General features: G+C 48.2%; 1 protein-coding gene across 1 annotated transcript in view; it reads left to right on the plus strand.

Moving 5' to 3' along the window:
- The window catches only part of FRMPD3 (FERM and PDZ domain containing 3), an 86,901-nt gene that overhangs the window by 22,993 nt on the left and 48,097 nt on the right, over window positions 1-15,811 (plus strand). The window contains exons 4-5 of the mRNA XM_032618955.1: window positions 2,771-2,873; window positions 6,160-6,205. Of these exons, the coding sequence (XP_032474846.1) occupies window positions 2,771-2,873; window positions 6,160-6,205 (149 nt within the window). The remainder of the gene's footprint in view (window positions 1-2,770; window positions 2,874-6,159; window positions 6,206-15,811) is intronic.

Genomic DNA, 15,811 nt, shown 5'->3' on the forward strand with positions numbered 1-15,811 from the left:
CGTAGCTGATGGTTTAGTAGGGTCTGGGTCTTAATAAAACTTCCCTTTGCACAGAACCTTCCTAGGAGAGCCATACTGCCTTGGATGAGGAATACTCATCCGATTCAATTCAGCAAATATGTATTGACCGCCTACTCTAAGCCAAGCAATGTTATAGGGAAATACAAGACAGAGTTCCTGTCCCCAAGAATCTACCCATCAGGCTCTGGAGACTAGGACACGTTCATGAAATAGGTCATCCATTAAAGACTGGAGTCAGGATATAGACCATAGGTGGGAGAGGAGAGTGAAATCTCTGAATGCCACAGTGGCAATACAACACCTACCATTGATGGAGGTACTGCTGTGTGCTTTACACCATCTTGTTCAATCCTCACAGCTGCGCCCACAAGGTAAGTAATACCATTCCTATTTTACAAATGAGGAAACTGAGGCATAGAGGAAGGGAAATGACTTGTCCAGGGTCACTCTGCTAGGAAGCAGCAGAGCCAGGATTTGCACTTAAGCCTGTGTGATGCCATGCGGGGGGAGCAGGGCTTGAATGGGACCATGCGGGGTGGACCAAGCGAGAACCCCACCGGAACTGTAAAGCCTGCTGTCATGAATGAAATGGGAAAGGGCCTGAGCACTGTTTTGTTCTGAATCTTGCTCGGCATTGGCAGAAAAGACAGACCGAAAGGAGCTCTATTCCTGACTTGCTGGGCCTGAGGCATTAGATGTTTGCAGCAGTTTCTCGCTCTGTCAAGAGGAGCAGCCGGAGTACAAACTGGTCTAGCAGAAATTTGATGAATTTTGCAATCCTCCAAGGAAAAGAAAAAGATTTTTGTAAGCTCGCTCTTCAACTAGAGGGCATAAAGTAAAAAAACAATTCAGTACAAGAGTTCATGGCTGACCTAAGGCTCCCGAGTCAGTCTTGCAGTTTGGCGAAAGGTTTTTGAGTCTCTGATCAGAAATCAAATTTGTCCTGGGAAAGAGGGACCCAGATAAAACTTAGTAACAGACGACCAGGAGCCCCTGGTTTAACTTCAGAGGAGACAGAATTCATAAGGTTGCTGCAGGTGGTAGAGAATGTAGAAGAGGGGGTTGGAGAAGTGGAGAGAAGGAAAGCCACAGGGGAGACCACAGGAGGCCATGGGGCCGGCAGGCTGATCGCAGAGAACTTGTTTTTGAGAGCGCAAGAAAAGATAAGATGCATCCTATAGAGGAACAGTTATGGTTGAAGAAGCCAACAGACTATTCCGTGAAAATAGTAGTAAACTGAGCTTACTACTGCATCAGAGAGCCAAGGCTTGTGATGGAGATTGAGTTCCATGAGGACCTCCTCCATTAAAAGGAAGGAAGGAAGGAGGGATGGTTGGATGGAAGGAAGGAAGGGAGGAAGCAAAGAAGGGAGGGAGGGAATAGGTAGAGTGGCCTCTACCTAAAAGATTGGCATAATTGGCAGAAGTAGATAGGAGGAATGAAATGAGTTGAAGGAATTGTCCCTTGGAGGATATGGTAACTGCCATTTATTGAATTCTTACCAACATCAATCAGCTGTTTTAAGTGCTATACATTCATCATCCCATCTATCCTCCCAACATTCTCATGATGTTACTTCTCCATTTCACAGATGAGGAAAGAAAGATTCAGAGAGATTAAATGTCTCGTCCACAACTAGTGAATTGCCGATATGAGGTTAAGAGTCTGGGCCTGGCTGGCTGGCTGCAAAGAGTGGACTCTTCACCACCATGCTCCCCATTTCTGAAGTCACTGTGCTGTCAGGAGACTGGGCCTGCTGGCTGAGCCACACTTAGCACACAGGCCCCACTCTGCAGAGCCACTGAGCTGTGCTCAAGTGACACAGTGGCCCTGTTATTGTTCATGTTTGTGGAATTTGCACAGCACACTTCTTGGTAGAGAGAGAGGAATAGTTGGGATCTGGCCCTTTTGAGTGGATCCCAATAAGCGTCCAGGCTGGTTTGAGAGAGGCATGTCGTTAAACATCCCTTTCAGGTTTGAGTTAAGCTGGGTCCAACTTCTCGTTCTCCCTGAATCTCTAAAAAGCGTTCCTCCAAGAAGGTCTTTGCTAAACACCACGGGCAGCATAGCCCGGGGCACCCCTCAAACCCACCCTTCACCCCAACCAGGAAGGTAAGGCCCTCAGGCAGGTCTGCTTTCTAAACCTTGACAGTAGAGATGGGAAGGAGGGAAAGGAAATTTCCAAGTGCCCGTGATTTAGGGTCTATGCCTTGTTCCCCTCATTTCTTGGAGAGTAGCATGTCTCAGAGGTGAAAGAAAATAAACCCTTCAGGTCTTTTAGTCCATCCCCTTGTCTCCGGGCAAGTGAGCGCCTACATCCTTCCAGACCAGTGAGTTTGGATATTGTTCAAGTAAGAAGATTCCTCGCCCCCTCCCATCACCTGTAGCCCCTCCAATAGTCTGGAAGCCATTCTCTGTGCCCAAGCAGATCCCTCCTGGTGAAACGGAAGTCTGTGCTCCTCTCTAGACCCAAGCCAGGAAGCACGCATGAACCTCGTCTGAGCACCAGGCCTTTGCTACCACACCACTCCCAGCCAAAGGAGGGCCACTCCATTCTCTTTGTCCAGTCCTCTGCCCTCCATCCACAACAGGCAGCAGTGGCCCGGGGCTCAAACAGCGGCCCTGCCACTGGCACCACGTGGCCCGCAGCGTCGCCTGCACCCACGTCAGCTCCCTCAGGCAGTGTCAACTCCCTCCCACCCAGGCCTGCGCTTTCCCAACCCTCACGCCTGTCTCCTCTCCTCTGCAGGAGGCCCCTCTGAGGACAAGCTCCTGGCTGGTGACCAGATTGTGGCTATTAATGAGGAGGACGTGAGCGAAGCCCCCAGGGAGAGGTTCATAGAACTCATCAGGTAATAGGGCCTTGGCAAGAGCTGAGTACGGCCCTCCCCATCCCACCAGTGGCGTAGCTATGGCTGCCACAGCTCTCCCTGGCCCTGAGAGAGGAGCCCTCCCAGGAAGGGCAGCCCGAGCCAGGGTTCCTGGCTACCCAGGACATCCGGGGCCCAAGGGCCCTCACACACTCTGGCTTAGCCTCGTCCAGTGATGTGAGCAGACATCACTGCTCACATCACTGGACAGCCTCCCGCCAGAGCTCACCTCACCTCCCTCCACCCAGCTACTCCCCTTAGCCATGCCCTTTGGTTTTCGACTTGCTGTGCAGTAAGTGACCAATGAGAACAATGAGTGACCAACGAGACAGACCAAGTGAGCAGTGAGAACCAAACAAGCCATTCAAAGGACATTCTGAGATAAGTACAATGTGACCAAGTCACTGTTTCCCATCCCCCCCCAAAAAAACACAAGAAGAAAATCCAAATCCCTGGCCAGTGGGTTGAAGGAGGGAACCTGCCATTGTGGATTTTGCTCACAGTGTGTGTGACCCCTTAGTGCCCTCCCCATATGGGGGCAGGTGAGAGAGAGAAAGGGGTGTTAGCAGGACCACCACCCTCTGTCCGTGGAGTAATCACATTGACTTTTCCTCTCCTTTACCTCTATACACACCAAGCCACCACATACCACACACACACACACACACACACACACACACACACACACACCATGCCGCTACATACCACATACATACACACCATGCATACCACATACTACACACACACCCACATGCATACCATACACACACAGACACAAAACGTGGCACCCCCCCCACACACCCCACATACCACACACACACACATAATGCACTACAAACATGCCTGCGCACACACACACACACACACACACACACACACACACACACACACACGTACTGTAGGCACTCCCACATGCACACACAGCACCCCCACGCCCCCTTGCATACACGTGTTGATAAGGAATGAGATGGTAGAGACGATGGCTCTAGATTCCACGGGCTGACCTCAGTTTGGAGGACCTGGGCTGTCTCCCCTCAAATGGAGCCCTGTGCTCGCCCTCCCGCTCTCCCTCTCTGCCTGCTGTAGTCTGTTCCATCTCTGCATCCATCTCCTCAACCCTTCTTGATTTGGAGTGTTTCCATCCCACTTGTCTTTCTTGTTCTCCCAAAGCCCACCTGTCTCCAGACCCCCTCCCTCCCCTTCAAAGGCAGAGGGGCGGTACCCCCTTGCTAGCTCTGGAGGGGTTTGCAATACTCCCTCCTGAAGTCCAGAGCAGGTCTTCCTTTACATGCTCCCCCTCCAGCTTAATATCTTGGAATGTGTCTGGTCCCTGATGACCCTTAGTTTGTCTCTTCTCCAAGTTCATTTTGTCCACTGCATTCCCCCACTCTCCACCCTTCACCCTTCACACTCCACCACCACACCAATATGGGGTGAGTTCTTTCAATCCCATCAGGGTATACTGGCGTTCTTTCAGGCTGACCCCTCGGAAGTCTTTGCTTTGCTTCTAGTGGATATCTTTGCACCCCAGAACAAGGTAGCCTGATTTTGTGAGGGAGCCCAGAGCATTTTCTGGGTCAAGACAGAGCTCACTCCTTTGATAACCTCAGGGGCTAGCAGATCATTCATTCATTCAGTAAATATTTATTATAACGAGTGTCTACTGTGCATGAGGCATTGTTCTAGGCACTAAATATACAGCAGTGAATAAGCTAGATGAAAATCCTTGCCCATTGGAGTTTACATTCTAGTGGAAGGAGACACACCATAAGTAATAAACATGATAAATAAGTATTGTACAGTGTACTAGAAGTTGATGAATGTTATTGAAGAATAGAAAGGGGATCAGGATAAAGAAGATCAGGAATGCTGGGCACAGGAGTGCAGAGTGCAACTTTAAATAGCACGGCCAGTGTCGGCCTCAATGAGGTGACATTTGAAGAAAGACTTGGAGACTTCCCTGGCGGTCTAGTGGTTAGGACTCCATGCTTCCACTGCACAAGTTTGATCCTAAGATCCTGCATGCCGCGCAGCATCGCCAAAAAAAAAAAAAAAGACTTGAAGAAAATGAGGATGTTAGAGAAGGCAAGAAGAACCCAGCGTAAAGGCCATAAAGCAGGAGTGTGTCTGGTGTGTTTGGGGAACAGGGGAGAAGCCAGCGTGTGGAGTGGGGTAAAGAAGGGGGAGAGTTGTAGCTACTGCAAGGACTTTGGCTTTGCTCTACAAGACATGGGGAGATGTGGCAGGGGCCGGAGTGCAGGAGTCACATAATGCGATTTACACTAGGCACCTGCCCTGGTCAAGAGACAGGATTTTCTATGGTGTTTTCCCTGGAATACAACTCCTTCCTTCCTCTGGGAGCTTCCCAGACCCTGTAGATGATTCATCCCTGGACTCTGCCTCATTGAATATGGGAAATGGTCCAAGTCCTTGAGCAGGGAGCCTTGGCCTTTCCTGAATACCCAGAATCAAGGGCATCTTGACTCTGCTTCCTGAACACCTTTGTTCCCAGAAACATTTGAAAAAGGCCAACAACGAGAGGGGAAGCTCCTTCAAGGCGAACTCTTTCCATTCCTTTAGTTCTTTTAAAGGATTCTGTATTCCTGGAAGAGAATTTTCATACCTCACAGCTTGTTGGATCATTGGCGTAATTCTTGTCTGAAGAGTTTCAAATTCTTCATCCTTTTGAATATTTGCTATCTGGAGAGTCTTGCCTTCCGTCTGTTGCTTCCTGGCTCTCATTTTTTTGGTCCTTCAATTAAAACAAATCTGCTGAGTATGAGTCATGATGACCAAATGACCTCCTTTGGGTTTTTCCTTTCAGTTTCTCCTCTTGCTTAAATACCAAATTGCCAATAATCATGGTACACATTTCCCAGGACTCTGACTGTGCTCCCTTTGAGTTTCATAATTCAGGTCTTTAGTTTTCCTTGAGAACTTTTTAGCTTATAGATAAAATTGCTCCTAGGGTTTGAGGATTTCTACAGAGAGAATGTGAGAAGGAATATTTAAAAAAGACCTGAAAAATGATAACCCCAGAGATAATGGTAATACCGTCTTCAGACGCCTGTGTGAACCTACACGTATGGTGTATGTCAGCCGCCACAAATGATGGCAGGCGAGGCAGCCATGCACATAGTTAGATTGCCCTCTGTCCTAATCCATATACCTGAATGCAGCCCAGGGGAGAATTCTGGTGTTGCTTCTTGTGCTAGATGAGTACCCAGTGCATGACACACCACTCTCCTGTCCCCTCTTCTCTCTGTAGGAACGCTAAGGAATTCATCGTTCTTACAGTTCTGCACACTCATCAGGTGAGTGAGCCTCTTCGCCACCCGCCCTCCCTCCTGACTGAGACAAGCGTATCCCCGTATTGGAAAGTTATAGCCATGGGAGAAGGCGAGGAGAGAGACGAAGACCAACATCGTTGTGAGCCAGGGATTTAGGAGTGAGCTTAGAAGCATACTTTCGGAACATCTTGTCTACACTCACATCCCAGACTTGAGGATTTTGAAGGGCTACACAGTGCTTTGTTCTGCCTTGTGCTCTCTGCTTTGCCCCACTTAAGCTGCCCCACCCCTGCCCCAGTTCCGGACATATTTTCTACCTCCTTTTTGCTGTGCCCCATCAAAAGTTCCCTGTCCAGTGTCCGATTCCCTTAATCCTTGCAGACGGTGGATGCTAATCTTATTTATTCATACACACAGGTGTATACTGAATGGCCTCCAATATGTGAGACAGCACTGTTTCGGGGGATTTACTGTAAAGTTGCTGGGGAGGTACAGTTGGACAAACAGGTTCATCTCTGTCCAGGTTCAGTCGCTAACTGGCTATGTGACCCTGCGTGAGTTAGTTCCCTTTTCTGAACCTGTTTCATCATCTGTAAATTGAGGGATTTAGACTAGAACAGTGTTCCCTGAACTTGTCTGATCATAATAGTCACCAAGACTGTTTATTAAAAGTGAAAGTCGGGTTTCCCTGGTGGCGCAGTGGTTGAGAGTCCGCCTGCCGATGCAGGGGACACGGGTTCGTGCCCCGGTCCGGGAAGATCCCACATGCCGCGGAGCGGCTGGGCCCGTGAGCCATGGCCGCTGGGCCTGCGTGTCCGGAGCCTGTGCTCCGCAACGGGAGAGGCCACAACAGTGAGAGGCCCGTGTACCGCAAAAAAAAAAAAAAAAAAAAAAAGTGAAAGTCCCCAGACCCTTCTTCTCAAAAGTTGAAATCAGAAGGCCCAGTGTCCATTGCTAGGTCACATCCTTTTAGTCATCTTAACTCAAATTCACAAACCCAGGTGCAAAACTTCTGCATGCAAAACTCAGAGCCCTCCTCCCACCTCCAGCCTAGTTGTCCCTTTCCAGTGTCCCCAACTCTACCCTGCACCCCAGCACTTATGTCCCAACCCCATCCCATAGCCACAGGGGAGGTCACATCTGTTGGGGATGGGAGACGTGAACTCAGAGGAGACTTCACAGAGGAGGCTGCACCTGAGCTCTACCTTGAGAGATGGGGCAGGATTTCCCAGGCACAGATGGAGGGAAAGATTATCCAGAGAGAGATGACATTTCTGTGCAAAGCGAGGGGCAGTGCGTAGATGCAAGGCATGGGCTCACGAGTCTGGAAGACGGGGTTCAAATCAAACCCTGGCATTTACTGCCTCTCCTCATGGCCCCCAGCCATCTTCTGTGTCAATGTGAACCACACACACAAACATACACACACGCTTCCTGGTATTTAGGCCTTTCTCAATTCCAATTCTCCTGTCTCAGGGCTTGCAAGCTCCACCCCTCAGTGGGTGTTACCAATAGGCCCCTCCCTCCCCACCTTACTGCACATGATTACTTGCCTAGTGGGCAGTGGGCAGTCAGCCCTCACTCCCCAATCACCTGCCATGAAAATGGCTACCAGTTCCCCCAAAAAATGATGCTTGTGGCATGGTTGGAATTTACCTCTCTGATCAGAGACCCATTGTGGGTTACTTTGTTAGTCAGGTCTCCTCAAATGTCACTTCCTTGTACAAACCTTCCTGGACTATCCTTTCTAAGATAGAATCTACCTGCCACTATCTCCTGATACTGCTTAATTTTCCCAGCAGAGCTGAAATATTACATTTTTTTAACTTTTTGTTTTGAAATCATTGTAGATTCACAGGAGGTTGCAAAGCTAGTACAGTGACATCCTTTACCATGTTTCTCCCGGTGGCTACATGTTACATACCTACAGTACCACATCAGAACTGGGGCACCGATGTCAGTACAATGTGTGCGTAAGTTTCAGTGTCACTCTATCACATGTGTGGCTTCGTGTATCAACACAGTCAAGATACTGGACAGTTCTATCACTGAAAGGATCCCACATGTTGCCCTTTTATGGTGCCCCTACTCACCACCCTCAATCCCTGTCAACCACCAGTCTGTTTGCCATTTCTGTAATTTCATCCTTTCAAGAATATTATATAAATGGAATCATAGAGTATGTAACCTTTGGTGGTTGGCTTTTTTCACTCAGCGCAATGCCCTTGAGATTCATCCAAGCCATTGCTTGTATTAATAGTTTGCTCCTTTTTATTGCTGAATAGTATTCCATGGTATGGATGTACCACTGTTTGGTCATCCACCCACTGAAGGACATTGGGGTTGCTTCCAGACTTTGGCTAGCCCAGTTAAAGCTGCTATAAACATTCATGCACAGGTTTTTGTGTGCGTGAGCATTAAGTTTTCATTTCTCTGGGACAAATGCCCAAAAGTGTGATTGTTCAGTCATATATTAAATGTATGTTTAATTTATTAAGAAACTGCCGGGCTACTTTCCAGAGTGGCTGCATCATTTTACATTCCCGTGAAATATTATACTTACAGGTATTTATTGTCTGTCTCCCTCAATAGAATGTCAGCTGCACGAGGGTAGAGGCTGTGGTTCACTGCTGTATCCCCAGCGCCTGGAACAGCAGCTGGCATAGAATAGGCACTCGATAAGTATTTGTTGGAGGAACGAAGGAAATCCAACTTCCAGCCATCACGGCAACCTAAACTAAAACTAAACTAAACTCAAGCGTCCAAACTTAGGTGCAGAATGAAGAGCCTAACATCCCCCTGCATCTCTGTCCCAACTCTCATCCCAGTGCCCCCAACACCCCTTTGTCCCCCAGTTCTTATGCCCCCACTGCCCATCCCATGGCCTCTTTGCCATGGCCAGGCTGCTTTCCTTCTCTCCTTTGTACATTTCTTAGTTCTCACTGCCCTGCAGACTTCTGTCCTTGAGACTCATGTCTTCCAAACACCTTTGCCTGACTAACCTCAATGAGAGTTTCTAGTTCATTCATTTGTTCACCAAACATTTACTGAATGCTTACTATTCCAGGCACTCTTCCAGGCTTGGAATATGGCAGTGCACAGGACAGACATGGTTCCTACTCTCAGAGAGCTTACATTCTAGTCCTTGGCCTCGTGCTCTCTAAACCCTAGAAACATTGAAAAGTGGGTGAGCACATATACACAGGAGTGTATATTGTAAAAACAGGAGTGATAGGTAAAACAATTAGCAGCCTGTACAGGAGGGGCCTTCCAATCAAAATGTAAGCCAGCCACAGGCACTGGAGCATAGTCTCGCAGGCCGTCTAACTGTGCCAGGTGTTAAGCCTTTAGTTGATCTTTTATAAAGAGGTCCCAGGGGAGAGGTCAGGTGGCACCCAGGAAGCTTAGGGCACTGACTACTTACCGATCAGTGGGAGAGAATCCCTCAATACTTTACCACAGGTATGGCCATACCAGTGCATCCCGACCAAATGTCAGCCTTGCATACACGTACAGTCGATCCTCAGTATTCACAGATTCCGTATTTGCAGATTCGTCCACTGCCTAAAATTTATTTGTGACTCCAAAATCCACACTCACGGCAGTTTCCTGGTCATTTGCTGACATGCACACACCGTGAAAATTTTGAGTCTCCCAATGCACAATCCCAGCTGAGGTCAAACAAGACGATGCTCTGTCTTCTTGTTTTAGCTGTCATGCAGAGCCGTCCAGAGGATGGAGATGGTAGCGGGCAGTGCAGTGTAGTGCAGGAAGCTCCAGCTCTGGGGACAGTTGGATGGGGTTTGAATGCCAACTCTGTTAATGGGGCAGCTTCAGGCAAGTCACAACACTTCAGAACCTCATTTTCTCCTGGTGAAATAAAGAAAAGCGAATCTACCAGGATGAGTTGTTTTTAGAATTTAAGATTATAATCTATGTGAGATACACACACACACACACACACACACACACACACACACACACACACACATACCCCAGGAACAACTGTTCAGTATTCATTAGTTCAGTGCTCACACAACTATGAATAGCAGAAATCAACCGAGAGAATCTTTTCTCACGTTAAAGTGAAAGCTTCTTGAAGACCCCCAGCACATGTTCACTGTTACAGCTCCTACATCACAGAACATGGTAGCACTTGGCATCTCATGGGTGCCTCTTACCAGACTCTCATGTTCAAGCTTGACAGTCTCCAGAAGAAAATCTCCTGACAGGTCCAGGTTGTGGCCCAAGAATCTGTACTTTTAATAAGAGCCACAAGTAATTCTGATGCTCAGTAGAACTTGGGAAACATTGAACCAGACAATCTTTAAGGCCCCTGCCACTCCTACATTCTGTGGCTGATAATGGTCTAATACAGTGCTTCTCTACTGGTTATACATTTGAACCTCCTGAGAAGCTCTTAAACATATTGATCCTTGAGGTCTAGCCTCGGACCAATTGAATTAGAAGCTCTGGGGATGGAGCCCAGGTATTGATCTTTTGAAAACCCTCCCCAAATGATTCTGATATGTAGCCAGTGTACACAGTCTAATGTGTAGTCTCTTTCTGATGGCATTTTCCTTTTAAAGGAGTGACTGTTACCATGGCAGATCATTGGGGAGTATCTTGGGCAGTCACAGGGAATCCTTTCCCAGGGACCCTCAAACCATACTGCGTAGATAGCCACTTACTAAGTCTATATGTATTTAAGAGTGTTCTTTAATCTTTGAGTGACCAACTATTCCCCGTGATTGACTGAATATGTATTCATTTTGGTACCCTTAGACCTTTTCACATCATATGCCCTCAATAAATATTTTAAAATAAAGTACTGGCTTGTGTCCTAGAATAGCCCTGGCAAAGCAAGCAGACAGTCCCTTCAAATGAAACCCTAGTCTTCTGGTTTTGAAAACTTAGCCTGTACCCAAAGAGTCTCAGTCCCCTCTGCTTGGAACCACCTGTCCAGAAAAAAAAGCCAAAATAATGGGAACCACCGCAGAAGAATTAGTTTCCACAGAGCTTCTTCGGTATACTGCTTGGCAGAGAGTAGGTACTCAAACCCTATCTGCTGAATTGATGAAGTAATTTGATATTGACCCGAGCAATCAACTACTGCCTTCTATTTGCGTACTCTGCGCTTGGTGCTAGGGGAAGACACAGCAATATGAAATGTCGTCTCTTCTTTCGCAGCCTGGTTAGGGAGATGAGCAACGGTGGTGTGGATTCGCAAGGAGTACTACAGGAAACCCAGGGAGGGGAATGACGAGGTTGGGGAAGGGTTCAGGACCAAGGTAGAGTTTGAGCTGGGTTTTAGAGGTGGCATTTAGCTGAGCAAAAGGGACGCTGGGGGCCCTGAAGGGTGGGGATGGTGAAGAGATAGCGTGAGGTAGACACAGAAGTGGGAAGAAGCCCCATGTGTCCAGGGAGCTGTGGGCAGAACACCCGACTAGGCGATAGATGGGGAGTGAGGGTTATGTGTGGTTTGTGGGGGACCTTGGAAGCCAGGGAGAGGACATGTTCCCCTCTAGGCAGTCCCGAATGCAGGAAGGAAAGACCCCTGGGTCCCTTATCAGTGGGCCCCTGGCACCAGGATGGCCCTCCATTGTCTCCGGCTCCCACAGTGGTGGCTATGGGAATTGCTTATAAGTAGGCTCAGGTGTCAAAGAAAATGAGGCAGCAGAAAGGGAAATCAGGAGGCTGTCAAAGCTTCAGGAACCTGAGCTCCGTGTTCTTAAAATCCTTTCACAATTATCAAAGTGCGGCCCTATCATACACTAAAACGTTTGGCCATATACCTGTCTTTGGCCAAGGTATAAGTGAACACAACCCTGAAATCTGTACTAATAGAGCCACCAAATTAAAAAATGGTCAAAGAATCACCAGCTGCCTAATTCAGTCCTGAGGGAAAAGCAGCCTCTCTCTTCTGTTGCTTATTCCACGGAGCCGCTGGCTTCATATTTACTTCAAGGGGCTTGCAATGGCCCCGGAGGTACTTAGCAATTCTAGTCCCCTGTTTCAGGCCAAAATTCATTTCAGCCAGAAAGGGTGCCCATTGCAAAATGAGACTCCCAGCTGCTTGGAGGAAAAATGGGGTCAGTCAGGAGCTCAGATTCCCAGCTTTAAGGTACTCAGTCTATGCTTAGTGCGTTAGGACGTTTCCAACAATTCCTGGGCACTACCCTCTCAGAGATTCTGACTTTTGAAGTCTGGTGTAGGCCTAGAAATCTGTGTTTTCTAACGAGCATTTCCCAGTGATTCTTATCATCAGGTAAGTTTTAGACATAGTGGGTAAGTGCATGCTAATGAGTTAGTGCAGGACTCTGAACTTCTTCTGTAAAGGGCCGCCATATAGTAAATACTTTAGGCTTTGTAGGCCTAATGGCTGTGTTCCAGTAAAGCTTTATTTACTAAAATATGTGGTGGGCAGGAGCTGGCCCACACAGGCCCATAGTCTGCTGGCCCCTGAAGTGGGTTCATTATTCCTTCTAGGTACCACATTTGAATGTTGACCAGGGCCTTCCCAATTCTCAGTACTTTAATTCAAATGAGCGACTCTAGTATCAGGAACTTCAGGCCCCATATTTGCACTCTGAAGATGCTTTGGGACAGGGTGACCTTTGAGAGCCCCTCAAGTCACACTGCAAGATAGGTGTCACCTGTGTCGCAGCATAAAACTAGACGTGACTCTGTGACATGTAGCAGAGACCAGCTGACAGCGAGTGAGTCACCATCAGTGATCAAGGCCGAAGACCGAGAATAGGATGGAGTCTTAGAAACCAACAGGACAAGGGTCAATGAGGAATGAGGCACAAACAAGCTGAAAACAGCTGTACAACAGACACTGGAAATGACTGTAATCCTTGAGGATAGCGAGGAGGCTGTCCCCTCTCCATACGTGATACATAAGAGGGTACCAGTTAGGGTTCTTCATTTGTTCAAATCCATTCACTAGGACCAAGGTAGAACCAGACCAGCGAACGAAAGACCAGGAATGGACTTCCAGCTTCAGTCTGCTGTGGGGGATGACGGCTAATCCAAGACTCAGAAAATCTGGGTTCTGTTTTTTGCTCCACTACTTATTTTGATGCCTTGAGTAAACTGTATCCTCTTCCCTGGCCTCCGTTTCTTATGTAAAAATGAAGGGTGGACTAAATGGCCCATTCAGGTCTCTAGACATGCCTCATTCCACACTGTGCACGAGGGCATTCGATAACGGATGATCACAGAGAAAAGAGAGGGTGGCTGTCAGGTAGAACAAAGAGTTCACCTACCTTGTGTCTGGCACCTCTGGTGGAAATGTGACTACTGTGGAGACGGAGTCAAGCAGAGCTGCCTGAACAGAAGTACAGATCCTTCTATCTTGCCCCCTCCCTTTGCTCCTGCCCCAGCCCACAGCCTCCACCCAAGATTTGAGCACCAAGTTGCGCAACACAAAGGCATCTCTCGACTTCCATGAACAATCAATACTGTAATCGCTTTCTGCAACGATCTCCAGCCCTGGATTTCCTTGTGCTATATTGTCTGCTGCCAACAAATTGTCTCTGTGGCTCAGGATGAGAAGTCTAAGGTTCCTTTAGCTCAGTGGTTCCCAACCTTAGCTGCATTTTGAAATCATCGGAAGCTTAAAAAGATACCAATACCTGGGCCCCATCCCCAGGAATTGAAAAATGTTTTAAAAGCCCCGGGGTTTTTTTTAAAGCTCCTCCCTCCGGTGTTTCTGCCCTCTAGCCAGCACTGAGACTCAGTGGCTTTCTGCAGTCCGCCCTCTGTGGAGAGTGAGATTGTCGGCTCCGGAAGAGAACACAGCCGGGACCAGGGCCCAAGAGCTGACGAGGACGTTTGTTGCTGGTGTGTCTTTATCTTAGGGCCCTGCCCTCCTGTGGCTGATCTAGTAAATGAATCCCAACCGCAGCGTTAATGGCAGAAAATAGCTTAATGTATTGCCTTCCCAGCTGGTGGGGACCCTTCAGGGCCTTAACACAAAGGAATGCTTGATTGTAGGGCTCGCAGGCTCCATGTCAAGACTGGTAGGGGAGATGGTTTGAAGGAGCCCCAAGCCTGATTTCCCCCTTCCTCATCTCAGTAAATGGCATCTCCATTCTTCCAGCTGACTCCTCTGTCTCACCTCCCACAACCAGTCCGTCAACATAGCATCTTGGTTCTATCTTCAGAATCTAGCCAGAATCCACTCACTTGGGATCACAGCGCCATTATTACCATCCTGGCCCAAGCCTCCATCATATTTTAAACTGTATTCCTGCAGTAGACTCCGAACAGGTCTCCCTTCTCTGGTTGCCACCCTCCTGTACTGTTTTCCACACAGCAGACAGAGGCATCCGTTTTAAATGCAAGTCGGATCCTGTCTGCTCAAAACCCTCCGGTGGAGCAAAATCCAAAGTTCCTGACACGGCTTACAAGGCCCTATGTGATCCAGCCCCCAGACTCCTCTGCGGCTCCCCGCTCAGTCATTCCGCTCCGGCCACACTGGGCTTCCTGGCTGTTCCACACGCACCCCAGTCCTCCTCCCACCTCAGAGACTTCCTTGTTCTTTCTTCCTGGAAGGCTCTTGCTCCAGACGTCCTCATGGCGGTCTCAACCTCACTTCCTTCAGGCCTCTGCTTAAATGTCACGTCCTGGAAGAGGTCTTCCCTGACCGTCCCGTCTAAGATAACACCCCGGCCGCTCCCCACCCTCACGGCCTCAGTCTCTGCTGTAGTTCCTCACTCTGCTCGATTTGTCCTCGTGTCCTTATTTGCTACCTAAGAGATATTTCTGTGTTTATTGTCTGTCTGTCTGTCCCTGCTAGGATGGGCGCTCCCTGAGGCCAGGGAGTTTTGCCCATCTTGTTCACTGCTGGATCCCTCATCACCTAGAACTGTGCCTGGCACAGAGTGGGCCCTCCCTAAATTTGTCACACGGATGAATAAATGCCCCCAAAGACGTGAGGGTGCCCCTCACCAGGACTCCTGCATTTCCTCAAATCCACGGCCCACCCAGGAAAGACTTCGTTTCCAGCATTTGCTAACCATGCGTCCTGCTGAATTTGTGGGAGTTTTCGAAAACTGGAGAGCCTAGCTGATTGAGCATTTCTTACAGAATTGGATGAACAAAGTAGTGGAGAGCCCAGAACTAGGAAGCCAGGACACCTGGGTAAAATCCCTAATGGCTCTACTCCCCAATAATGGAGAAATCCTTTTGGAGGGCTAGGCCTCCTTTCTTCCACATCTAAAATAATATTTTCTATGAGCCTCCATCCTTGGGGCAGGGCATATCTTTGAAGTGAATAAGATTATTTCTGTAAATCCTTTGCGATGTTCATATTCAGATGTAATAAAAACCACCATTTAGGTATATCTCACATTAAGAAAATCAAATATATAAAACTTAAGTGCGTGTTATTACAAAGAATTTTTGCAAACTCCCCTAGGCCTAGAGCATTAATAATGGGATTCAACTTACTCCAGTTCGATTCATGCCCAGCTTACAGGGAACATACCAGTCACCTAAGGAAGCACTTAGCACGTTGCCTTGCACCTGGTAGGGAATCAATACTTATTTATTGGCTTATTGATCAGCAGGGCAAAGGGTACCCATACAGAGACATCTTAAGTCCCATGCAGCAAAGGTCAG

The sequence above is a fragment of the Phocoena sinus genome, chromosome X (genome assembly GCF_008692025.1).
Source record: "Phocoena sinus isolate mPhoSin1 chromosome X, mPhoSin1.pri, whole genome shotgun sequence".
NCBI lineage: Eukaryota > Metazoa > Chordata > Mammalia > Artiodactyla > Phocoenidae > Phocoena > Phocoena sinus.